At 41.6% G+C, this 27,637-nt stretch overlaps 1 protein-coding gene across 4 annotated transcripts in view; it reads left to right on the forward strand.

The window, feature by feature from the left end:
• The first annotated feature begins 6,117 nt into the window (after window positions 1-6,117).
• Window positions 6,118-27,637, forward strand: part of ddr1 (discoidin domain receptor tyrosine kinase 1) — a 68,088-nt gene continuing 46,568 nt past the window's right edge. For all 4 annotated transcript variants that reach the window (XM_079693115.1, XM_079693116.1, XM_079693118.1 and 1 more), the window contains exons 1-3: window positions 6,118-6,463; window positions 20,790-20,941; window positions 26,186-26,288. In XM_079693115.1, the coding sequence (XP_079549241.1) occupies window positions 20,848-20,941; window positions 26,186-26,288 (197 nt within the window). In that variant the 5' untranslated portion in view covers window positions 6,118-6,463; window positions 20,790-20,847. The remainder of the gene's footprint in view (window positions 6,464-20,789; window positions 20,942-26,185; window positions 26,289-27,637) is intronic.

Below are 27,637 nucleotides of genomic sequence, written 5' to 3' on the forward strand. Positions count from 1 at the left end.
AAGGGGTGAGGGAAAAGGGGAAGTAAAATGCTAGAGGGGCACATGTGAAGCGAGAGCGACAGTTGGAGAGGAGCCTCCCAAATGCCATGCCTCCGCTCCCCTGTCAGATGTGTGTGTCCATGTGTACAGAGGGGGTTTCTGGAGAGGGGGGGGCAAGAAACCTGACTCCTAAAAAGAGTCAGAGGAAGAGGAGACACAAGCGCTGCTACAGCTGAGAGGGTCTCCAGGGACTCCAGACTGTGTGAGGGGTCATCTCATACTCCACCCCCCCTCCCCTCTACCTCCCTCCCACCTCCCAACATTCCCCTGACAACACTGAGCTCATTGCACTTCACACACTCCTTCCAGCTGCGTGGCCACAGGGGACACTCACCGGATTTATTTCAGGAGATAACAGAGTATCCTTGAGTGAGTGTGCATGGTGAAATGAATCTGTTGAGTTTAAAAGATATTTCCTGTGTGCATGAGCAATGATTGGTCCCTTTATTGATCCCACATTTGGAAATATTTTTGCCAAAGTGTTGAACATAATGTGAAAATAAGAAGAGTAGGAAATAAACAAACAGAAAATAGAAAATACAACAGCACTCAAGAGTCAAATGTATACATGTTGAAGGACCAAATTATAGCTGAGAACATTTTAAAAGTAGGATATTATTTACATGAAGTGTGCAATGCATACGCTTTTAATGGATTACCAACTTCACACTTCATCCAGCTGCGTGATCACAAGGGACACTCTATTTGTTTCAGGAGATGACAGAGTATCCTTGAGTGCATGCAAAGTGAATCTGTTGAAGTTATTTCCTGTGTGTATGAAAGGTTTCCAAAGAGTGGTAATAATGCTGGGAAATAAAGTCATTACCTCTGGCGAGATCATTAAAAACACGTACACATTAATTGTGTATTTATTGGTCCCTTTTTGTCTGAATAATCAACACTTTAAAACTCGAAAAAATCTATTAAATGGGCCACATATGGCTTAAGCCTTTGCGACCAAAAAGGTCAATCATTATTCAAAGTTAAAATGATTATAATTAAGTGTTTGATTACTAGTTGATTGAACACAAATAAAGTAGAAGTCACAAACGGCCATGCATTTACCAGGAACAAAACTGAAGCAGAAGAAGCATTTGTTTTGCAAGTGTGGAAGCCATCTTTGTATATCGAGAGAATAAGGAGCTTTCCATCCACAGGTAATTAGCTTGACAGCTGAAAGGCTAGTTAGTAAGAGAAACTTCTGGCAAGTACGGAATTGTTTAGCACTTAATGTTTGATAGCATCTCTTCACTACCACAAAAAAACAAATGTTGAGTGCACGTGTTGCCACAACGTTTTTCGACAAACATTTGGTTCCCAGACGATGAATCCTAATAACTTTTCAGATCCCCAGACTTTCAGCTCAAAGAAGAGCAGAGAAATGCGTCACAGAGCTGCTAGCATACACTCTTAATCTTGTGTACAAAAAAAATCAACAAGCCAAAAATAGAACAACAACAGGAAGAAAACGGAGACGACTGAACAAGTCAGAGAGCTCTCTGGAAAGTGAGAGGAGCTGACAGGACCGTTTCCCTCTTTCCAAACACCTAAATAGAGAACTGGAGCCTGACCCCACCCAGAACCCTCCCGCCTGGGGCAGACGCTGACCCCGTGACCCCTGACACCTCCACCGCTCACAGATACTCTCCGGGGGCCAATCACATATAACCTGCCCGGGGCCTGGGACACGGATACTGACGGAGCTGAGACAAGTCTCAGTAAACAGACATTAGGGGAACACAGGCAGAGATGGCTAAAGTAAACACATCCTTTACTCAAGTAGAAGTAGGCCTACAGATACTCGTCGTGTTTAAAAATACTCTGGTAAAAGTAGAAGTACTGAATAAACTTCTTTACTCAAGTAAAAGTAAAGAAGTGTGGGCTTCGAAATGTACTGAAGTAAAAAGTACCCATAACTACCAGCTGTTTGGAAAATGTAAGAAGTAGAAAGTTCAGGTGTTTGTGTTCAAAATGTAAGAAGTAAAAGTAAAAAGTCGTCAGAAAAATAAGTAGTGGAGTAAAGTACTGATACCAGAATGATGTAGCCTACTTAAGTACAGTAACGAAGTATTTGTACTCCACTACTTCCCACCTCTGAACACAGGGTGCATGTAGAGCTGCACACTCTCACACATAGATGCATGTATGTTTAAACCAAACCCGAACCTGAAGTCACACATGCACGTGAAATAAGAAGGTATTTCACGGCAAAAAAAGAGCTGTGGAGGTTTCGTTGACCATCGCAAATCAGAGGCATTTATTGTTTTTTGGGTATTCCCAGTGAAAAGGACACTGGTGGAGTAGTATTCCTGGTATGTGGTTTTACGCCGGTTCCCAACGTACTGCAAGCTTCACATTCTGCAACTGATCTGTGTTGTCTGAACCCTGCAGCCCGCACAGCTGTCAGACAGGGGGTGGACATTGTGTGTGTGTGTGTGTGTGTGTGTGTGTGTGTGTGTGTGTGTGTGTGTGTGTGTGTGTGTGTGTGTGTGTGTGTGTGTGTGTGTGTGTGTGTGTGTGTGTGTGTGTGTGTTGAACCATGTCTTTGAGTTGAACACTTCCATTTCCAATTCAGATGTTTGTGTTTTTTGCGACTAAAGTGAAGTAAGAGAGGTGATGCATTCAGGCCGCCTAGTGGAAAAGACAGACAATAGATCATCCGTCATCCCTCTTGAATAGAAGCTGTAGATGAAAATGGTAATTTTCTGCTGAATGCAACGACTTTTTTTTTCTTATTTTAAGCTAAGACGTTCTATAACTTTTAACAATCTTCTACCTCTTTTGAAAAGCTAATTTCTTCTACTTGACAGACTATTGATGTTTTTGGAAACTCATTATTTTTAATTCTCTTTACCTTTCAAGCTTTCTTGTCCTTGCTGACTCATATTAATATACAACTTGAACTTCTCTTTCTTTCCCTCTCAGTTATTTTTTCCCCTCTGCCTCAGAGTGAATTCCTCGCAGGATCAGACCTGCTTTTATGCTCCGCTGGTTTTCACTTAAAGGGAGAATGAGTAGAGAAGGGGGTTGACAAAGGGGGTGAAGAGACAAGAAACTAGAGATCTATTCTGGTACATTTTAAGATAAGATATGTTAAAAAAAAGTTCTGGGCAGAGAGTAAGTGAGATCCAAAAAGACTCGGAGCGAGGAGGTGCTGAGTGTGTGGTAATAATAATGAAAAAGGTCATAATTTCTGCCAAGGGATTTGCAGTTGCTCGGACAACGAACAAAAGCAGAGCCTGTTTGACGATGTGCTTGACTGAAAAGGCTGGAAAAAGAAAAGGGAAAGGAGAAAGAGAGCTGAGAATTACAGCGGTCATTAGCAACATCATTTCTTGGAATCAGAATGAGCATCCTGGATAATAACTCTCACAACACCCATAACGATTTATTCTTCATCTGTTTATTCCTTTTTTAAGATATTTACTTGTTTATCACATTCTTTAAAAAAAAATAGAGACTCCAGAGAAACCGAAAACATTAATAAATGATGATCACATCGCGGCTAAACAGAAACAACTCTGCCTGCAAGATTAGTTTTATTTAAAGGATTGAAGCAGGCAGCTTAAGCATTAAACCCCCAACGAAAGAGAGAGAGGGAGAGAGAGAGAGAGAGAGAGAGAAAGAGAGAGAGAGAGAGAGAGAGAGAGAGAGAGAGAGAGAGAGAGCGAGAGAGCGCTCGGGTTTGGTGCAGCTCTGAATTGAAAAGTTGTGAATGGTAATGATATGCAGAGAGAATGAGGCCAGGCCAGATGAAAGTCCAGTCTCTATAAACACAAAGACACAAAAGGGAGAAGGAGGGAGGAGGGAGGAGGGGTGAGGTGGGAGGAAGTATGGCTTGAATACAGCAGAAAATAGCATAAAAAGTCAAGATTTAGAGTGGAAATAAGAAGAATAAGAATAAATTGATCATTAGTATTGTATTTGTGTGCCTGTACATGCAGCTCTGTAACATTTTGTATTATTATAGTACTATTTTTGACTAATTAAGTACACCCCTTTTATATCATTACAGTGAATAAAAACACACATCAAATCAACAAACAACTGTGTTAGTTTAAATAGCATCTTATATGTTATATTACATTACATTACATTACATTGCATTTAGCTGACGCTTTTATCCAAAGCGACTTACAATAAGTGCATTCGACCAGGAAGATACAACCTTTAAGAAAACAGAATCATATAAGTACATCAGGTTTCATAGAGCCAAACATTTCAAGTGCTACTCAACTGGCATTTAGAAAGCCAGCACTTTATTAGTATATAAGTGCTTTGTTAGTAATTCTATCGCTCGAAGTGGAGTCTAAAGAGATGAGATTTCAGTTTGCGTCGGAAGATGTGTAAGCTATCTGCTGTCCTGATTACAATGGGGAGCTCATTCCACCATTTTGGAGCCAGGATAGCAAACCCACGTGTTTTTGCTGACGGGAACTTGGGTCCCCCTCGCAGTGCGGGTGCAGCGAGCTGTTTGGCTGATGCAGAGCGGAGTGCACGTGCTGGGGTGTACGGTTTAACCATGTCCTGGATGTAGGAAGGGCCAGATCCATTCGCAGCATGGTACGCAAGTACCAGTGTCTTGAAGTGGATTCTAGCAGTTACTGGAAGCCAGTGAAGGGAGCGGAGGAGCGGTGTGGTGTGGGAGAATTTGGGAAGGTTGAAGACCAGACGAGCCGCTGCATTCTGGATGAGCTGCAGAGGTCGGATGGCACATGCAGGTAGACCAGCCAGGAGGGAGTTGCAGTAGTCTAGGCGTGAGATGACGAGAGCCTGGACCAGAATCTGCGCTGATGTAACACATGGAATCAGTAGAGGAAGTTGCAAATAATTGACTTACATATTAAAAGTAACAACACTCTAGTTTTAAAATGTTCCATTACAAGTAAAAGTCCTGAATTCAATATCAAACTCAAGTTAAAGTTATAGAAATGTTAGAAAACAAATGTACTTAAAGGGTGAAATGTGCAAGAACTCCCCGTGCAGAACATCTGCTGCTTATAGTTGTAAAATGTAGAGCAGTGAAACGTTCCCTTTCCTCTGAAATGCAGCACAATAGTCTTGTCACAACGGCATATCATTAAATAAATCACTTTGCTGACTTTATTTCAGTCAAACATATTTAACTTTTTGACAGAACTGCCTCAAAGAGGTTGAGAGCGGAGAGAGTATCCGTGTCCCTCCTATGTGTTTATCCAAGGTGGAGCTCTGTGTTAAATGAGCTTCATTGTGCCTGCTGCTGATTGAGCACAAGCTAAAGTTTTCCTCCTCTCAGCACCAACAAGTACCAACGCATACTGTAACTCCTGCACAGCCTTTATTTGTCAGTGTGTGTGTGTGTGTGTGTGTGTGTGTGTGTGTGTGTGTGTGTGTGTGTCTGTGTGTGTGTGTGTGTGTGTGTGTGTGTGTGTGTGTGTGTGTGTGTGTGTGTGACTTGCTCAACTTTGATATAACTCAGCATTAACATACACACATGGCTCTTTTCAAACATGAATTCCCATTTCCCGGCTGCTTTGCCTCCGGGTCCCATATCAACAACTCTGCTGGTTCCAGCTCCATTGCTGTGCTTTACTGCAAACCCTTCAATCTGAGTCATTATAGCCCCGGGGCAGTAATGGTATACAGTTACACCGCCAATACTCTGTAATAAAGTTTCCTTTAGAGGTAAATACCAATGCAGGAGTGTTGCAGCTCCACATTAAACGGCCTATAAGCCAGATTCTGAGAGGCATAACAACCAGTTTACAAGTTTACATTATCAAAGAATCCCTTTTAAAACATCTGAGTGGCTTATTTCAAAGATGCAAAGGGTTAACAAGGTGAAAGCAGTCCGCATGCTGATGTATCATATGTCATATTCCCCAAATCACAGTAACAAAGACTCCCCCCTCGCCCCTGAAGGCTAGATTTCTTCATACAGTGTTGTTAGGGTCACAGCTCCCGCCCACCGAGAGCTCTGATTGGACGATGGCTCTGCTGGAATATTCAATCAGACACCTTGCTCTGCGCTGTGATTGGACACAGCCGGTGCAGTTATGTTAATGAGCACCTGGTGGTGAGGCTGCTGCTGCCGGGGATCAGATCCAGAAAGGCGGCTGAAAGGAGCAGGGAACCCCGGTCCGTGTCTCGCTTTCATTCTTTAGATTCTCCCTAATTGTCGACAAGTTTTAAAACATTTTTTTCCAAAAGCGTGAAGTAACAGACAAGCTCAGTGTTCATTTCCAGCCGCAGTTTTCGGATATTTTGTTGTTTTTCGAGTTTTCCTCCCACACAGAGGTCGTTCACTGAACGCAACAACTGTTCCGTGTGGATTATTAAGTGGACGTGTGTTGTTCGGGACAAAACACAGCTTTACTACCACTAACAAAGACTTCATTTGAAAGTTTGGACTGCTGTCAACGCACACTTCTCCGTGTCTTTTTAGGTAAGTGGTGACAAACTCCTTTAAAAAAACGCGCACTTTACTCCATAATAAGCGGCTATAATAATATTGCAGCGGATATTTCCAGCTGTCTGCCTGCCTGTGTGTGTCTGTGGCTTGGCGTCTAAAAGTCTCGGTTCAAGGCGGGCACGGAGCTCTGGACGCCGGCCACGGGCTGCTGGGAAGCGCTATGAGGTGTAAGTTTTGCCCCGGGGTCTCCACACGTTTTTTCGTGGAAGATGCATATTGGTATTAACCGACTGCGTAGCTGAAATACTGCCACAGTGTAGCCTACATCATGATCTACTCTCAGCTCAAACATCTTGCTAAATGTGGGTTCTTGGCAGCAGGGAAGACATGCATAATTCAGAGTCCTGGTCTGTGCCAAGGCTATTGCTTTCACACGTTTATCTTCAAAATAGACTTTTATTTCCTCCATCCTGCCTGTCATCAATTCCAGTTTGTACCAACTGCCTCCCACAATAATATGGGTTTGCTTAAGTTGTCACCAGTCATGCGTTTCTTTGCAGTCTGCTGAACTCATTCTTTACATTGCACCTCATTCACCAAAACACACACAAACCTCACAAGTCAAACAAAAGTAGTTCCCCTTGGCTTTAAAACTGCAGCCGCCTTGATAAATGGGTCAGTAAAATGTGTCATGTTTGGAACCTCCATGCATCCGGCGGTGCTCATCATCAAACCCATCATTAACCCTTTGACCTCTCAGCACGGCAGGTGACCTCAAATTAGACGATCTGCTCTGGTTTCTCTCACCTCTGGCCCTGAATAAGGATGCTTTTTCTGTGGGGAGCTAATCAGTCATCACAACCAAACCTGAAACCATGTCTGGATGCTGAGTGTGTTGATACAGAAACACATTTTTCAACCTCTTGAGACGAGCTGCCAGAAAAGTTTGGACTTTGAACTGAATACAGATTTTGTTTTTTTATGAGCCAGAAAACAGCGTTGGGGAGAGTAAATCAATCATGTGGTAAATAAATGATTCCCATCTTCTCTCTGAACTGGCTGGTGCAGCATCAAGTCAAAGTTATGCTCAGGAACTGCAGATTTTCCGCCTCGGTTAGTTTGTGTTTGGCAGAAAGAGATAGGTGAAAATGTGGGAGGAATGGCGTGTTTCTTTTGAAGGCTTGTTACCGTGTGTTGTGCATGACCTTAGTGTTTGCAGAGAGGTGAAGGTGGCCTGATGGAGGACTTACAATGGGCTTTAGTGGGTGTGCCGTCACCTTTCCCACCATATGACATCGTACATGTGGGTAGTTTGATGGCCAGGAGCATGCAGTCCAGAAGAGGTGTTGTTTCTCTACTGGGAGGAGGAGGTTTGGGAGCCCATGCTATTTGCCAATAGATAGAGGCAATAAAAGGCAATTTCTCCCCTTCCCTCCCTCTCTGCCTCTGTAAATGCAGGGGCATAAAGTGAGGCGGAGCCCTGAGCATGGGTACATACTCAGTAAACAGGGCTGCTGTCTGTCTAATGGGCATCTGCTGCTGAGGCTCCCCCAGCAGAGCTGCTTTCTATCAGCTGTGCAGTCCAGCAGAGGAGAATATATTAAATAGTTGGATAGACCTGTTATGTGAGTATAATTGTGCATGCACTCACTTGGGGAACATTACTTTTGACTGATTTCTCCTGGCTGGCTAGGAGAAAATGACGATAATTGCTCAATGTGATTTGTGAGGAATTACGCATGCAGAAAAGTAATTTGTCTGTGGGAACATTTTCTTTAGACATTTTAAGACGTTGCAGCTATATAGTGTCAGTAAATTGCTTTTATGTAGAAGACGAATTACCAAGATTTATCTTATAGTTTCGCATTAGTGCTGCCGTTTAGTGACTGAGAACAGCCCAAATGCATGCCTTTGTGCAAGAACACACACACAGACGCATTAGGACTTGCTCTCCTCAGAGGGAGCCCTGCTTCGTGTGGTCTGGTTGATCATTGACCTCAGTCTGTTGTCCTTCATCTGCCTCATTGTTTGGGTGACAGCGATGCTTTGTGACTTGTTTCTTTGTGTTTCTGGTTGTTGACCACTCTGAAAAGACTTCTTGTAGGTGGATACACATTCAAAATCAAAAGATAGTTCCTGCACAAAAAACTGAATAGCTTGTGTTGCACAGTTGCCTGATCTTGATGGCGGTGTTGTAACCACATGAAAGCGAACAATGATGATAATGGTGTTTTTCTTAAGAACAGCCTTTTAGGCAACTTCTTCCCATGACGATAATGTATTATTAGGCAGGAGCTCCATGAGATTCTTTGTTTGCTCGTAATTGTGTTCCGACAGACCTAACAGGGAGGCCAGTGAAAGATTTTATTTAAGTACCCGACACGGTTTCTCGCCTCCACAGTCCCCTGCAAATGGGAAATGTAACCAATTGAAGGCAGGACTCAAACTGTCCACTCTAAACTGATTTCCCTCAAGTCTAGACAGCTGGATTGTTCAATTGCATTTTCTGTACGTGTTGTCACATGCAGAGCAAAGACTGTCAGGGAAACAAATTCATTGAATAATGGGGTGGTGACACTTCAAAGCCAGATCCGGGGTGTTCGGTAGTTGTTGGTAAAAATCTCTAATCCCTAATCGAATCTCCAGAGTCCTACCTTCTCTCAGATCAGACCTCCATCCCACCCTGACTTCCACCATACCTTTGATCCTGTAATTGATCATTCAGGCAATCTGTCTCTCTTTCTACATCTAAAGTGGAGCACACATTCTCCCTCTTCAACTTCTATCTCTCCATTCCCTTTGAAGTAGCACTAGAGGTTTCATTTATCCCCCTCCCCCTGCTCATCCATCTCACCCTCAGCCTCCCTTCTCCCATCGTCCCTGTGCTGCTGCTCATTGATCTGTTTGCTCTGCTCGTCGAAGGTGCCCTGCTAAGATAACAATGTTGGTCCTTTTTAGATGTAAGCAAACTGGGGGTATAGCCTGTTTTGGCTTCAGGGGGTTTCTTCAAAGAGTGTGTCACCATCTTATCAATGTATCTTAGGAAGACCTTGGCACGATGCCCTTAAACCACTCAGGAACCCACAGAAATTCCTCTGCATGTCCTTAAGAGGGCTGTGTTGGAGGTGCTAATGCATGATATATTTCATTAAGATAAAAGGATAACAAATGTATAACTTGCAAAGTAACACCTCCCTAATGGGTAATTTCTCAACTTTATTACATGTTTTATGACTCCTAAATAGTCAAATACATTTAAGACTGCTGCTCATTAAGCATCAGCCTCCCTTAATACTGTCAGACATTTTAGACAGTTTTTAAACAAATTGAAGCACTAGAAATTGTCCTTTTTTTTAATACCATGCATTTGCCACCTCTTGCAAACCAGGTGTAGACATTACCCACAATGCAACTAGACCATGAAAGGTTTGCTGCAAGTTTTTGGTTCGTTAAGCCAGTAGCTCCGAGTGTAGCCTCAAGCATTGATGAGGATTAGTGTTCCCTTGGAGCTGCAAAAGTTCTTATAATCTTTTTTTCAGTTTAGCAGTTTTCCTTGAACCCGTCGACACACTTTGATTAGGGCTGCTCAATTAATCGTATTTTAATCGCAATTACGATTTTGGCTTGCAACGATTATGAAAACAAATAATTGAAATAGAACAATTATTTAATTTTAATTTTTTTTATTGGTTTTTCAGTTGAATTATACTTAAAGTTCACGGTAATCAACTGTTAAAAACATACTGTTCACATTTTTTTTTTAAATAAATGGATGTTTTCAAAGTAAATGGATAATCGTTTTTTAATAATCATGATATCAATTAGGGCTGCACGATATGTCGTGTCGTGACGATAATCGGGATATTCACATCGCGTGGATGTAGGATTTTTGTAAAAACATATATATTTTTTTAATAAGTAGGCAAATTAACTCAAACACGTCATGTTACAATTATTTTGCTGCTTGCTACAAAACGAAAACTTGCACGGCTCTCATGTCAGGGTCACTTGAGTGAGTGACATGCCGGCTCTGCATGCACAGCAAACCACCAATCACAATCAAATCTCCAAAGCAAACGGACCCGGTGATTAAAGGTCAAAACACTGAATAAAGTAGTTTCATGTGTTTCTCCAGTTCGGCGCTGCTAACCGAGCTAGCTCAGCTTGTTGCTCTGATAACTTAAGATCCAGACATCCGTGACTAAAATCCTTCATCCGGTTAAATATGGTTTAGAAAAAAACCAATTGTATAGCATTAAAGTTCAAGAAAGGATGGTTTGAGGACAAAAAAAAACTGCCTTTTCTTCAATTCCTGTATGTTTTCATATCGCAATATATATCGCAGGGGAAGCAAAATCGCAATGTCAGCTTTTTCCAATATCGTGCAGCCCTAATATCAATTATTGACCCAAATAATCGAGATTATGATTTTTGCCATAGTCGAGCAGCCCTAACTTTGATGTGTACATTTGGAGGAAATCCCCTTTAAATCATATGATGTCAAGTTGATGATCTAATGGGTAAAGGTTTCTGATGCCGAATCCAACTGTGAATCGCTCCCAAACTGAGTTGATTGCTTCTGGAAAAACTCGCCTGACTCGACCTGTGAAGATGGAAACTCCTTCAAACTTGAAAGCCAGGGTGCGAACTGTTCTCTCCGTTTTTTTCTTCATCTCTGTTCAAATCCTCACACTGTGGTGTTCTTTTCATCTCGAGTTGCTAGCACCCACCCTGCCTCTCAGTATTTCACTAATAATTACTAATGGCTCCTGGCAAAGTAAGTGCTTTTGAAACCTAGAGGAGAAAATTGTGTTCAACATCAAAGGTGAATATTTTTTCGCCTGATGTATTTGAATACGTCAGCGCTGAGTAGGGCGGACTGATCTGTGTTTCCCTCCCAGGGGTTTGCAGGCAGATTAGCCCCGGGGAACTGTTGTGTGATGTGTAATTTAGCTTCTTGCTGCTGAAAGTGTGTGTGTGTGTGTGTGTGTGTGTGTGTGTGTGTGTGTGTGTGTGTGTGTGTGTGTGTGTGTGTGTGTGTGTGTGTGTGTGTGTGTGTGTGTGTGTGTGTGTGTGTGTGTGTGTGTGTGTGTGTGTGTGTGTGTGTGTGTGTGTGTGTGTGTGTGTGTGTGTGTGTGTGTGTGTGTGTGTGTGTGTGTGTGTGTGTGTGTGTGTGTGTGTGTGTGTGTGTGTGTGTGTGTGTGTGTGTCTTCAGGTTGAAGACAATCAAGCTCACACACATAGAAACAGCTAACATTTCTGTCTCTATTTGAAAAACAAAAAATGTGAACAGTATGTTTCTAACAGTTGATTACCCTGAACTTTAAGTATAATTCAACTGAAAAACCAATAAAAAAAAAGTAATAATAAAAAAATAATCGTTTTATTTCGATAACGTGGTTTTTCGTAATCGTTGCAAACCGTAATTGCGATTAAAATACGATTAATTGAGCAGCCCTAGTGTGTGTCTTAGCAAAGCCCATATTTTCTATGAATCAGGTCACAGTACTTTTAGTTAGGTGTATTCTGTGTTTGCCCCCTGCAGTAGCTAAGAGACGTCTGAAATATGTTCTCCCCTTCTCAGCCGTCCTTCATTAGAAATGAGAAAGTGTGGTTGGGGAGGGCAGGGTTTGAATCTGACTGTTTTTTCTCACTTTGCCTCAAAATGCTGAGTCTCGCTGAACTCATTCCTGTCAGACCTAGTTTCCCCTTTCTTCTGCATTGCTGCTTCTCTCCAGGCCATCCCTCCCCCCTTCTCCTGTTCCCTCTTTATGTTGCAATCGCTGCTCACTGGAGGAATAATTCCCTTCCTCCTGCGGGCAAAGAGTTGCTTTTGTCCCACGCCTGCTCGGTCATGAGACACTCTTCACTCGGTTGCTGGAGGGACTTTAACTCCACCATGTCATTCTTCTGTCTGTCTTCCTGTATCTCTGTCTGCAGGCGGTTTTCTCTCTGCTCGTTGTGAGAGTAGCACTCTGCTGTCACATGCCTCTCCTTTCTCCTTTCTCCTTCCCTCCTGCTTCTCACTTGTTCTCTGACAGGTTGCAGAGAGACTGTGCAAATTGAATTTTTGGGAATTGGACTGCGGCTTGCCGTCACACTTCAGCCCTAAAACGACCTCGGTGACAGCCTTGGTGTCAAATTAGAACCAGCCCTATACACTCTGCTGTCAAATGAACATGCTATGCCACATCTGCTAGATTCTCATTATACCTTTCACACCCACACTTTAAGGCCGAACTCAGAACTAATTCTCCCGAGCTGCAGCTGTGAAGGCTTGTTTACCTACAGAAGCATGCAACTAACTTCTAACCTTCAGTATAGGAGGTGAGAAAGGGCTTTCATTAAGTCACTCTCACTAGCAAAAGTGAAATGCCTCTCCTTTCATTCCAGATGCATTATACAGAGAAACAAGAGCTGAGAACTGCTAAAGTACATGTACCGACACGAATGAAGCTTCAAGCCCTCTGAACCAAAACCGTGTTCCAGTTACTGTCAGTCAGAAACCAGTTTTTAAAATAACTTCTTAGGTTTTTCCTTTGCGTGTAAACGAGAATTCACTTTGATTCCCACAATGCAACTAATGAACAGTGCGGATCCCGCTGATGCCAGAGGTGCTAACGAGAACTTTGATTGGTGGGATTTATTTTTGGAGTCACGCTCACTGTTCTTTGTCACATTTCAGCTTTCACTGAACATCTTCTTTAGAAGCATTTGTTAAGGCACCCCCCCCCCCCCTTCTTACTTTTGTATATGTCTGATCAAGCTTATTTCCTTTGCTGATGCAATACTATCTGAGCACGATGTAGCTATAATTAAAAAGAAACCTCATCCAGACTAATTATTGTTTGTACTGCAGGCGTGTAGATAGAGGATCTATCTGGATGTGGATTTCTGATGTGTTGCTCACGATTTGATAAAAGTGAACAGGAGCAGAACAAAAACAAGCAACATAACTTTCACCTCAGAACCATGTCTAGTACACGATGTTACACACTTCAGAGGAGGTTCTAAAAAAAATATTTGTACATAAAACAGATTGGACATGTAGGAATAGTTTGTAATAGTTTCATCACCTAAACACATTTTTAAGATCCCTTTTTTATAAGCTTTTATTATTAAGCCAAGGTTGTTATGTTTCATCAGGGTAATGTTAAAACTACTGTCTTGAACTTCCTGAAACTTGGGGAAAGGGGTTAGCATGGGCTTAGGAAGAACTTAGACCTTTTAGGAAATGAATCACAGTCCGAATACACACATTCCTTTTCACTTACGGAAACAGCGTAGGTCAGTACTCTTCTTGGTAAATATTTATGATCACAGTAAAATACAAATAAATGTTGTCAGTCCTTTCTGATGATCCGGATAATGAAAACACGGTTTCCAAGTTATTAAGAGCTCATTTTTGGCATGCCTTTTCTGTATTACTTGTATATCAGCAATATATAGCTCTACCACGAACAATTGAATGGTCTAAAACAAACTAGTACAATATGACAAATCAGACTCTTAAATAACCAGCTTTTTAAACCGTTTTTTTGTGTTTTTGCCACCATGTGCTTTTGAAGGCATCGTTGTCTTGCATATATGTGAATTTTCAATATATTATATAGATTTTTTAGATGTGTTTTAGGTTGTCTAGATGTGTGTACGCCAGTCAGACGAATCAGCTTCCTTCCGTAATGTTTCTCGACCACTTTAACGCCTAACAGAAAAGCATCCAAAACATAAACACCACGCTTGGCTAGCTTGTCGTAAAGCTTTGTCCCTTCACTTACAAATGGGTTTGTGCGGCTGCTGTGGATGAAGGCATTCTTCATTTGCCAGACAACCTGTGGTAATCACTCATCATTTGTCTCTGTCCACCATGCTGGTATTCTGCAACCATAGGGCCAAGACGACCTGCGTCCAAGTACAAAGCAGGCTGTGAAAATGGACAAGATGGAAGTGTACCTCTTTAATTATGATTGATATCAGCTGTGTGTAGCCGCATGCCAATGAACCCGACTTTATTGCATTCATTTTTTACTGTGTTCGCATTAGCCTCAGGACTTGGGTCATGAGCGCTCGGGCTAAACTGATTCTGGGTTTAGTTCGAGACTTGGATGTGTTGTGAGGTGAGTTGTTGCTCAGCCCTGCTTTGTCTGTGTGGGTGAGTGTGGTTTGAATTGGGTTTATTGTACGGTAAAGCTGAGCTGTCTAAATGAGTAACCCGATGTTCAGCACATCTCAACTCTCCTGGTTTTTATTTTACAATCCTCTTACCATGCTTCCTTTGGTGATTCACCCCCTCCTTCACTCATCCTTTAATGCAATGCCTCACTTTCTCTTTTCTTGTTGCTGCTGCTTAATTTGTTTTTATGACTCGACCACCGTCGCTGCCATCTCCTTCAGCTCTCATTACCTTGTTAACGTGACTCATCCATTCATCCCTGCTGCTTCCTCAACCTCAGCTGAAACTCAGGAAGTCCACATTTCCCAGCGATGACTTGCACTTCCTTCTATAGAGGAATATTGTGACACATAACTGGACAATTCGATGACCAATAGGAAGGCAAAACCTCAGACGTATTGTTGATGTCAGTGTAGGTAATTATTAGAAGTGCATCGTCTGTATTTTCAGTTTTAACAGCAAATGTTTCCACCCCCACTGACTCAGTAGGGGGGAGAAGTGTTATGTCCTTGCTTCAAGTGAAGAACTGGCTGATATTTTCATATTCAACCAAAGTAAGCTGAAGGGAATTCTTCCAAAATAACTCCATGGACATATTTGTGCCCTCCGAATGGGCCTTCCTTAAAAACAAGGAAGCGGTTTCCCCGCAGGGATTCATTCACACACCATCCCTGAGTCTCAAAGAAACAAAACTATTTACAGGAAAGCCATTCAGTGACCTTGTTTCTGCGATTTGCACAGTCCCCCTCTCAACCTTCAAAGTGAAGTGAAGCTTGAAGATTAATTTGTTTCCTTCAATCCCGGACTCAGAGGGGGGTGTTGCGTTCGACCTCACCGGCGTCCTCGCACTCTGTCGGAAACCCAAAACAAAAGCTCACTACGTTCTGTCTCCCGGCGGCCATTAGTCATGTCTAACCGAGGCAGCGTGTCACTCCGGCGTCTTGCTGTGATTGGTCTGTGTGTGGAAAAGAAAGACAGTACAGTAAAGAGACCAGGCTTAAACGTTTTAACATTGTAACTGCTGGCCATTTTCTGAATCATAAATTACAATTTAGAAACATTTGATGCAATCTTGTAAATATTTACAGTAAAAAAGTAGGGTTTGTTTTAGGGCTGCACGATATAAAAAAAAAACTGACATTGCGATATTCTTTTCCCCTGCGATATATATTGCGTTTCTTTTTTTAACTATATTTAACCGGATGAAGGATTTTAGTCACGGACGTCTGGATCTTAACTGGTTGACTCATCATACCTTAAGTCATGATCGAACATGTCATGATAATGCAGGTTGCTTACCCTCAAATAAGGGGGTTCATCTGTGAATGAAGAAGAGTGGGGTCTAGAAGGGATCCAAGAGATTAAACGTATTACATTAAACTATAGGAAGCTTCATTATCACATTAGGGAATTAACATACGTGACCAAATAGGTCATTTAACTTTTTATTCCACAATTAAAACCTTTTTTGTGCAAATAGCAGCAAAGTAGTGGACATCTTTTAAACAACATTATACAAATAAAATGAAAAAAAGCTCCTTTATGCCGTTTTGAACCTCTCATATGGTGTAACACCGGCAAAGGCAACTGAAATAGTGGTTTGCTGTGCATGCAGACTCAGACTCACTCCACTCAAGTACCCCTGACATGAGAAGTTTTCCTTTTGTAACAAACAGCAAAATAATTGTAACTTGACGTGTTTGAGTTAATTTAACTTAAAAAAAAAAGGTCAATATCGCGGTTATCGCCATGACACGGTATATCGTTCAGCCCTAGTTGGTTTTAACAAGACTAACGATGTAAGTGTCTGTACAGTAAAAGGGTAAATGCTATCAATAGCACACAGTGACAAGGCTAACACGCTGATGATTATAGAAAAAGAATCATAGTTGAGGCTATTGTTGATATTTCAGTCTGGACAAGATGTTGACTGCTTCTTTTTCCAACAAATCTTATCCAACATTAGTAAGTTCGCCTGCTGCTGCAAAAAATAACGTTCAAATTATTCTTTCCAAACTAATCCTCGTCCAAGTTTGCTATTTGTGTGGCTTTTAACATTATCACTGTTCAGCAGCTGAGCAGAGTCTTATTGATTATGTTACTGCGAAAAAAAGAAACGTGGACTAAAAGATGATTGTGCTTTAATGTCTGTTATTGATTACCTCTCATGTTTAAAGTTTAAATTACCCCGTACCCACGAGTCCTAAACTAACGGCCGTCTCAAATCCACTTAATCACAGAAAGCCGATAGTTATGATATTCTCAGCGGTGATAAAACATACACGACTGGCAGGTAATGAGAAATGAAAGACAACCTGAGCAATCCTTTAGGTTGCCATTGACATTTGGACCGGCTTCATTATAGAACTGGAAAAGAATAGCGAATGCATATGGTTCCAGCTCGAGGGGCTCACTAGAAAAGACGCTAACCAGTGCCAAAGCAGTCGTGCCAGCAATCTAATTATAGAAACTCTGGCAAACTATCTGTAATGATGCAAGGCCTGCTAACTAAAAACATGTTTCTCTGTGTGAGCCTCTCCACTCCTGTCTCTCTTTTGTCAGTTGTGTGTTCTGAACCAGCAGCTGCTCATAAGTATTCATTAGTCCTGCGTACGGATTAGCTGAGGCACAATGTGAGGGTGTAGATTGGGCTCCACACTGCGCTGCCTTCTCCCCCTGCTGAGCGCTAACCACAGCTGTTCAACACCACTTGACTTCTCTGACAACAATGTTCTCCGGTGGCTGTGGCTACTTTTGTTCCTGCTCGCCAAAGCATTTGTCACAGTGGCTTTTCTTCCCTTGTTCATAACATCTTTCCCCCGTTCATTGGCGAAACAGTGATGAAACGCTTTGAAGGATAGTGTTTTGTTGATATAACCGTGGTTCACTGTTATGGAGATCGCCTCCGATTTGTGGCCCCATTCCTAACATTCTCATCTCTGATTTTAAGCCTAGTAAGCCCCATATTTCATCATGTTGTCATCTGGAACTCACACACACATATTTGGACAACTGAGGAGTCTTTCTGCGAAGGAAAACATAAATACTTCAGCCCTTCGTTTATCTGTGGTGTGTTGGATAAAAAAGTTCCAGTTTCCTTCTTTCATTGAAAAATGCGTTGTCTCGGATAGTGTTTTGTTGATCACCATGGTTCACGGTTATGGCGAGTACCCCAGATTTGTGGCCCCATTCCTCAGAGTCTAGGCTCTGCTTTTAAGTCCCCTTTTCAGCATGTTGTCACCTGGAACTCACACACACATAGTTTTTCTGCAAAGGGAAAATGAAATATTTCAGCCCTTCTTTCTCTCCCCACTTGGCACACGTGTATCGGTTGCGTTGTGTCTCCCGTTCCGGACAGCTGCACTGACTGGCTCTCCCTGAAATCTCCTCTGTGCCCACATACGCGTCCTACAAACCCGTGCATACTTACACCAGCAGGCCATAAGTCACCCTCTCTCCACCGCCTCCCTCCTGCCAAACACACACATGTACCCATGTCATCGCTGCTCTTGTTTCAGCGTCTCCGCCCTGTTGTGCCTCGGCTAACTCCACTATTCGCTCTGTTTCCATACATTCCCCCCCCCTCGTTCCTCCCCTCCCCTCCGATCTTCTGTCACTACAGCTGTGTGTCAGCTGTCGGCCTGTCCCAGTCTAGTCTAGATGAAGCCGAAACACAGAAGGTCTACAGGGAAGACAGCCCGGCCTCTCTTGTCTCCCCCAGCTGTCACTCCCACTTCGGACTTCCACTTATCATGAAGTTCCTTTCCTCTCTCTAGCTTCACCACTGGAAATCTTTCCCAAACGTGTCTCCAAAGTAGTCTTGGAGGGGGATGGAGCAATGAAATATGCTTGTTTTCTTTGTGTAATTCACTTTAACTACGACATTTTGAAAACACTGTAGATCTACACTTTGTTGCCAGTGTTTTGCTGTAGGTAAAACATACTGTGGCTCAAAAGAATCAAGTCTCCCTCTAATTTTTTTCGACTAAAGAAATCTTAACTGACTAAAACTTCTGACCTTGAGTTTATGTAATATACTCAGTCAGTTAACACGTTAAATTATTTGTTGATAGTTTCTCCTTAAAGGTCCCATGTCATGGCCATTTCTACTGATCATATTTCCATTGTTGAGGTCTACTAGAATAGATTTAAATTGTGCAATTTTCCAAACTCACATTGGTTTCTCATACAGCATCTCTGTAAAGTATGTGTATTCACTCTGTCCTACACGGCTTGTTGGAGCTCCTGCCCCCCCCCCCGTGTGCTCTGATTGGTCGGGACGTTGCGAGGCTCGCTGTTCAGTGAGCTGGCTTACTGGTGTGGTTTCCGGGCCGGCGATACAGCGAGAACAAGCGAAACTAATCCTGAGCACACAAACACTCACAGCCGAAGTAAAAACAATAAGTGTGGCTTGATATTGAGTAAGAAAAAGGTTTATAAACGCTGTGAGAATGGGTCTGAGGAGAGCATTTCTCCGTGATCCCAACTCGTCTATTACCAACCAGGGAGCTCTATGCAAGTCAATGGGACTCCCTGATAGTTGAACATTTAAGCTAAAGGTCCTGGTGTGTGAGGAGCTCCGCGGATTGGTCCATTTTGGTTCCCGGAACCAAAATGAGAAATCTCCAACGAGGCGTTCTGGGGCATCATAGACAGGTCTTTTCTGTGTTAGAGTTTTACTCGCTACAGGGTGTACTTTGAGGGTTTGTGACCCTGCAGACCGTTTACATGCAGAAAAAGCTTCATGACACACAAGGGGACGGGTGATAACCGTAAAAGCATGACATGGGACCTTTTTAAAAAATCATTCAAGAGCTCAACTCTAAATCATCTTTTCATCAAAGATGTGCTCTTAAAGGGGATATATAATGCTAATTTTCAGAGTTAAGCCAATAGAAGTGAGAGTGTTACATAGCGATGTCACTATGTAACAGAAGTAAACAAAGGAGTCCAATTGAGGCGTTTCAAGCAGGGGGGGGGGGGGGGGGGGGTGTTGGAGAGATACTCCCTCTGGAGGAAACACAGGGAATTTAGCTTTGCAGACCATTTACATGCACTAAAACCTATATGGGAATACATTCTTAGTCAGTTCACACGTTAAATGATTCGTTGATAGAGTTTCTCCACAAATAATCACAACCAAGCACCACTTTTAATGTTTTTTCTACCAGAGATATACTCATAAGCTTCTTGTGAATAAGTCATAATTTAGAAACTATCCTAATATTTTGTCCACCCCATTAATATTAATGAGGATACACTTAATTAGGACAAACCTCTCACAACACATTTCAACAACACCACAAACTACAGCCCCCAAAAGGATCATACATTTTAATCAGCACCTCCCGTCAACAGTTTCACCAACATCTGAACATTTTAACCTTCACGAATGGAGATTTATAGCAGCACTTTTTTATTAGACTGCATTAGTTTTCACTAAGTGTAGCTGACCTATTAAACTTGCAGCTAAGTGTGGGTGTGCATGTGATTTTTAAGCTTTTAAGAACAACAAATGCTTAATGTGTGTGGTTGGGCGTTATGAGCATATCATTAACTTTGCACTAACCTAGCTCAGACATGTTTGGATCCCTATTATTTTAAATTACTTTAACATCTATCCTTCTCTCTCACGCATTTATTCTCATTTTTTCCCATCTCCAAAAATGACAGCTTCATCTGTTTGTTATTGACTCCAAACTTCTCCGACCGTTTGCTCCAAATAGGCTCCCCCCTATTAGAGAGAACGTGGATTTGAATTCGGTTTTGCGAATACTTGGGCCAGCTAATTATACCTTTTTCAATTACCAATAGGCTTGCACCCTTTCTACAGGCAGAAAAGTATTATTGTATCTCTGCGTTCTGCTGCCAGAGAGAAAAACAAATTAGTGTGTGAAAGTGGCCTTTGTTATGGCTTTGAGCTCGCTCCTCTGGGGTTTGGACGATTTCTGAGCTCGGCAGGCAAAGCGTAGAGAGACAAATAACTGAGAAATGCGACGTGCTATTTTTGATCGAGGGAGTTGAGAAATGGACGGCGATCGAGAGCTCTGCTGCTTCTTTATGGAGCTGTGTGTGAAAAGGGCTTTTAATACAATCACTTGTGGTTAATGCAGTTTCAACAAGCACAGACATAATCCTAAAGTCAATGTCAATCTGAATATCTCTTTTTTTTTCTCTCCCCAACAGGTATGCCTGTGGGCATCAGTGCGGCCCCTCACAGGTAACCAGGTGTGTTGCTGCTGTCATGGCAACCCTGCAGCTGCTTCCTGTCGCTGTGTTCGCTCTCCTGGTGTCGCTGGTGTCGTCTTCAGGAGACCATGAGTGGCACTTTAACCCAGGTAGGATGGATTTCTTAATCTTCATTTTGTTATTTTAAAACGTATTGTAACATTTGAACCCTGCTTGTAGTCCACTTTATTTGAAAAGGGACATTGCAGTGGAGGAAATGAGTATTTGATCACTCGTGCAGGTCTACAATCTTGTCTCTGAAGTCTTTAGACAGCTCTTTAGACTTGCCCATGATTCTGTGGACAGGTTTCTTTTATACAGGGAACAAAGTTGATATTATGATTACTTTATTTGAAAGGAAATGGATTTATGTAACCGCTCTGTGGGAGCCAGAGTTTGTGTTGGTTGCAAGGGGATCAAATACTTATTTCCCATAGTTACTGTAAATGCAATTTTTTTTTTTATATATTCTTACTCTCACTGTTAAAAAAAACCTACCATTAAAAATACAGACTGTTAATTTCTTTGTAAGTGGGCAAACTTACAAAATCAGCAAGGGATCAAATACTTATGTCCTCCACTGTATACCTGTATTCTGATCATAATCCAACTAGGAGGGATTACTTGGTTACCTTTTCTTGTACCCTAATAATGTAATCCCCTTTACATATATTCCCTTAATCCACAAGCCTGATAATGACTCGGGTCCAGACAAATAATAACATGTAAAGGTCATCACTCTTCTTCAATGCACCCATTAAAAACCCTGGAGAACTCCTTTGCCATAACCAGATACCTTGAAGACATACAGTAGATATCTATTCTCGCATCACAACATATTAATATATAGACCAGCTATCACTAACATAGTGATCGTAATACTACTACTTCTACTACTACTACTACTACTACTACTACTACTACTAATACTTCTACTACTACTACATTCTACTTCTACTACTACTACTACTACTACTACTACTACTACTACTACTACTACTACTACTACTTCTACAACTACTACTACTACTACTACTAATACTTCTACTTCTACTACTACTACTACTTCTACTTCTACTACTTCTACTACTACTACTACTACTTCTACTACTACTACTACTACATTCTACTTCTACTACTACTACTACTACTACTACTACTACTACTACTACTACTTCTACAACTACTACTACTACTACTACTAATACTTCTACTTCTACTACTACTACTACTTCTACTTCTACTACTTCTACTACTACTACTACTACTACTACTACTAATACTACTACTACATTCTACTTCTACTTCTACTACTACTACTACTACTACTACTACTACTACTTCTACAACTACTACTACTACTACTACTAATACTTCTACTTCTACTACAACTACTACTACTACTACTACTACTACTACTACTACTTCTACAACTACTACTACTACTACTACTAATACTTCTACTACATTCTACTTCTACTACTACTACTACTACTACTTCTACAACTACTACTACTAATACTTCTACTTCTACTACTACTACTACTTCTACTTCTACTACTTCTACTACTACTACTACTACTACTTCTACTTCTACTACTACTACTAGTAGTAATACTTCTACAACTACTTCTACTTCTACTACTACTACTACTACTACTACTACTACTACTACTACTACTACTACTACTAGTAGTAATACTTCTACAACTACTTCTACTTCTACAACTACTACTACTACTACTTCTACAACTACTACTACTACTACTACTACTACTACTTCTACAACTACTACTACTACTACTACTACTACTACTTCTACAACTACTACTACTTCTACTTCTACTACTTCTACTACTACTACTACTACTACTTCTACTTCTACTACTACTACTACTACTAGTAGTAATACTTCTACAACTACTTCTACTTCTACAACTACTACTACTACTACTACTACTACTACTACTACTACTACTACTACTACTTCTACTACTTCTACAACTACTACTACTACTACTAGTACTACTACTACTACTACTACTAATACTTCTACTACTACTACTACTAATACTTCTACTTCTACTACTTCTACTACTTCTACTTCTACTACTACTAATACTTCTACAACTACTACTATTCATATTCATCACACATTTAATTTATAAAGCACATGTCTTAGTACTTAGTGTATTTTATTATTATTATTTTATTTTGACTTTACATTTTTAGTTGTTAATTCTCTATTCCACATTTGAGGTATTTGTATTTTATGTCTGAACACACTGATGCTTCTTTTGTAACAAAATAGCTTCCCAAATGGGGATCAATAAAGTATGTATCCATCTATCTACTTACAAAAACATTTAAGGCAAAAAAAAACATGCCATGAAATGAATTTAGAGACAATACAAACAAACAAAAGAGATGAGAACAAGTGATGGATCAATTGTCTCCCAATTTCTGTTTCTTTTTTCTTGTGTTTCTCTCCTAAAAAGCTGCCTCTTTAAAAAACAGTGGCAGCTAAATTAAATCCGACAAACTCCTGATTGCACATTTTAAAGCCCTCGCTCTCCTCTTTGTGTCGGCCATCGTACGTCCTGCCGCTCCGACATTCTCAGATCAGTAAGGCTCGTTCTCCGGCCGCTATCAACAGGCTATCCTGTGTCCCCCCTGTCTGCCAGCCAGTCGAGTGTAATAAGAGAATGAGACAGCCCTCCAACCCTCCACCACTCCTCTGGCTCGTCAAGCCCGCTAATGCACAGGCAGCTCATGAAAGTGTCAGTCAGAATGTCCGTGAAGGGAGTGCACGAGGCTTAGAGAGCCAACCAGGTGAAACCAGAGCAGAGCCGACCTTCAGACAGACCCTGAGTGAGACTGAGTCCGAACCTATTGCTCATTATTTTAATGATGTGATGATTTTTTTTATTTTTATGCATCACTTAGTCTTTCACACACATTGGAGAAATCCATCGTTTCTTTTGATATATTGCGTTTTAAATGCTTTTATAAGAGTTGAATCCATCAGTCAATATGAAGTAATTAGCTGTAGGATGGTTTGTTAAAGTTTATTCACACGTTTCTGAATATGTTATAGTGTGTGTTTGATAGATATAGCTGTATTACTTCTACTGTTCATAGGTATAAGTTTAGTATTTTATTCATGCATTTCCTCGTTAACGTGAAAAAACAATCTCGGATCAATTAATTAAATCTAATCTAATTAGTAAATTGATACAAATCTTATCTGCACTCATTTGGATAATCACATTTTTAGACACTATCAGCGTAGCTCTTGTGATGGCAATGTTGAACAAATAATCAAATTATCAACAAATGATGCCCGCATACAACGAGTCTAGGATTTGTAGCTACAGTAGATTGAAGTAAAGTCAATATTTGGAGATGGATATCCAGACTACGATACAACGCAGACAAGCGGTGTGTCCAGAAGAATACTTCTAAAGCCCCCGTTGGCAGGAAGGTTTAAGTAAGTGTGATGAAAGTGTTGTGAAAAATGACAAAAAAGGAAAGTGAGAGCAGAGGACACACAGAGGGAGAGGTGAGAAGATTACAGATGGCGGGGTGTTGACTGGCGATGTGTGATGATGATGATGATGTAATAAAATGGGCACCTGCTCACAGGGCGTGGATAAACTGTGTGTGTGAGTGTGTGTTGCACCCGTTGGGGTTTTAGGGGTTTGTCATTCAGCCCAGCATTCCTGTCCACTGACTCAATGACAGAAAGTGAGTTAGACGCCCAGCCCACCCGCCTCTTTCTGTCACCCTCAGCCTCTCCTCCGTATCACTATCAGGACCCCTTTCCACTTTATCCCCCCCCCCCCCCCCCCCCTCTCCCCCATCCCCTCCTCTTGACTGACTTCGGAGCAGATAGCTGTGGCGTTGGGTAATCCCTGCCCGGACCGCACTATCTGGATCATTTGATAATGCTGCCGCAGGACTGGAGTGGTGGCAGATATCTGAGACCTGTCTGCGTCCTTTCAGTCGCTCTGCGGTTTCTCTCGGCCTTTTGTTCTCCTGCTGCAAATCCCTGAGCTGTGGTAACTGGAACAGGGGCAGGAACGCTGGGCTTTGTGTGGGACAGAGAGCGAGAAAGAGAAGACGAGAAACAAAAGAAAAGACAGGAAAGGTTTTTACTGTAGAGATACTGCAGGTCCATTATACACAGGTCCATATAATACAGTGTAGTTTGCCGTATATACTTATTTGTTTATTATATATTGTATAGTTACATTATGTAAATACTTGTCTTTAGCACTTTGCAACTTTTTTTAGATTGTTTATGTTCCCACCACCAGATACCAAAGCCAATTCCTTGTATGTGTAAACGTACCTGGCAGTAAACTTGATTCTGACTCCTGCGGCGGTCAGACTGAACATCCACCCCGGCCCCTGGTAAACAACAACAAGTAAAACAGACTGTAAGGAATATCTTGTGCAACACTATTGCTCATGTGTTGCATAAGATGGCAATATATACTTGTGTGCAAGATAGAAATATAGATAAGAGCAATCCATCCGGGTACTTCCCCTTTAGGTCACTGCCGCGCCTCTTATTGGGTGAAAACATTCGCTATCATTTAACTTGCGGTAAATGCAGATTGTGAAGTTTTGATGTTTGATTGATGTTAGCCTCATTAGCATCACAGTCAGAATCAGAATACTTTTATTCGCCCATTTGCATAATTACCTGTGAAGAAGTGTTTCCAATAGAAGTATAATGTATTGATGGACTGGGTCCCATTGATAAAGATCTCCGTCCTCCCTGCGAAGCAACAGATCTTTTCTTTTACCGTCCATATTTTCAAGAGAAAGTTAAAGGAAATCACAACTTTGGATAATTTTAGTTGTTTGCTGTGTGATACACGCTGTGAGTCAAATTTTTAAGAATGTCTGATTTTGATTCCTAATGGCACTTTGTACACTACGTTTTCAGATACATTTGAATCATGTTGTCAGTTTTGACAGGGCAAAGCTCAGGAATAAGTGATGCCAAACCCTGCGATTACGTAACACACACCCTCATTAGCACTGGCTGTAGCACTGGCTGTACCTCCAGAGATCCTGTAAAAGAAATCGGAGTGGACAGGAACAATTAACTGCAGAGTTTCTCCTCTCCCTCTGTGAGTTATGAAGCATGAAGTCCGGAAGTTTTCCCAGAGATGACATAACAACATTATGCTCCGTGACCAATGATGGCTGCTGACACTCTAATGGAAATATTAAGTTTCTCTCTGGCATGTGCTCCACAGGAATATTGCTCATGTCTGTCTCTCTCCCACTTTATCTTAATCTCTCTCTCTCTCTCTCTTCTCCTCGATCTTCCCCTGCAGCTCAGTGCCGTTACGCCCTGGGGATGGAGGATGGCACCATCCCAGACTCTGACATCACCGCCTCCAGCGCCTGGTCCGACTCCACGGAGGCCAAACATGGAAGGTAGGAAGTGTGTGTGTGTGTGTGTCTGTTTGTGTGTGTGTTCTCACTCGTCACCTGCTTGAGCTTCAATCTCAGGATCCATGTATTGATGATCCTCTCCAGAATGGAAGTCGTCATCACATACAGAGCATCAACTAGTTCCTGAACAGTGTCGTTCACATGCTGATATCCAAGAGAGGGAGTTACATCTCAAAATTCTGTATTTTTTCAAAAGATCTTCAAATTCTGTATTTTTTCCTCAAAATCTAAAAAATCTGTCTTTTACCATAAAAATCTCAAAATTCTGTATTTTTTCTAAAGATCTCAAAATTATGTATTTTTTCTCAAAATTCTGTCTTTTTTTCAAAATCCTTAATTTTTTTAAAAAAATCAAAAAATCCTGTATTTTTTCTAAAAAACTCTAAATTCTGTCTTTTCTAAAAAACGATGACTTTTTACTCAAAATCTCCATTTTTTTTTTTTTTTCTCAAAATTGTTTTTCGAAATACTTCAAAACGTTAATAGTCCCTCGTCACCGGCTTGAGCTTCAATATCATGATCCATAGGTGCATTCACACCGCAGTACTTTTCCCACAAAGGTTCATGAGAACTCTTTAGTTCTCATGAACTAAGTACAGATCGCGTTCACACCGGAATAAATCCCCGAGGGAGGATTAGGCAAATGAAGCCGCTGACGTCACTTCTTCTTCTTCTTCTGCTTCTTCTTTACTGGCAGGCCACAAACAACTTCACGGCGTATACTGCCACCCGGAGTCCCCGGCCGGAAGTCCCCGGAGTTAGGGACTGGCTTCAGTAGAAGCTGCTGGGACTCCCAGTGGCTTCTACTGAAGCCTTCCGAGTAAATCGTCAGAACGCCAACACCTCCTCATCTCCACCGCTCCCATGTTTTCTTTTGTGTTGCCATAAATTAGTGTCTCTGCGCTGGGCTAATGCTAATGCTAATCATGCTAATGCGAGGATAATAAAATGGCGGCTTCACAAAAGTTTTTGGGAGTTTTACGGGGTGTGGTTTGCAATCCGCCCAGCCAATCAGACATAGGAACCTTTTTCTCCCACGAAAGTCCCGAAAGGGGGTAAAAAGGTTCTCATGAACTAATTTTAGTTCCGGCTCTTTTTGGTGTGAACGCGACATTTCGGAACTATCTCGGAACTAAATTGGGAAAAGTACTGCGGTGTGAACGCGGCTCATGTATTTGTGACCCTCTCCAGAATGGAAGTAGTCATCACATACAGAGCATCAACTAGTTCCCGAACAGTGTCCTTCACATGTTGATATCCAAGAGAGGGAGTTACATCTAAAAATTCTGTATTTTTTCAAAAGATCTTAAAATTCTGTATTTTTTCTCAAA

This window comes from Notothenia rossii (genome assembly GCF_949606895.1).
Source record: "Notothenia rossii genome assembly, chromosome: 7".
Lineage (NCBI taxonomy): Eukaryota > Metazoa > Chordata > Actinopteri > Perciformes > Nototheniidae > Notothenia > Notothenia rossii.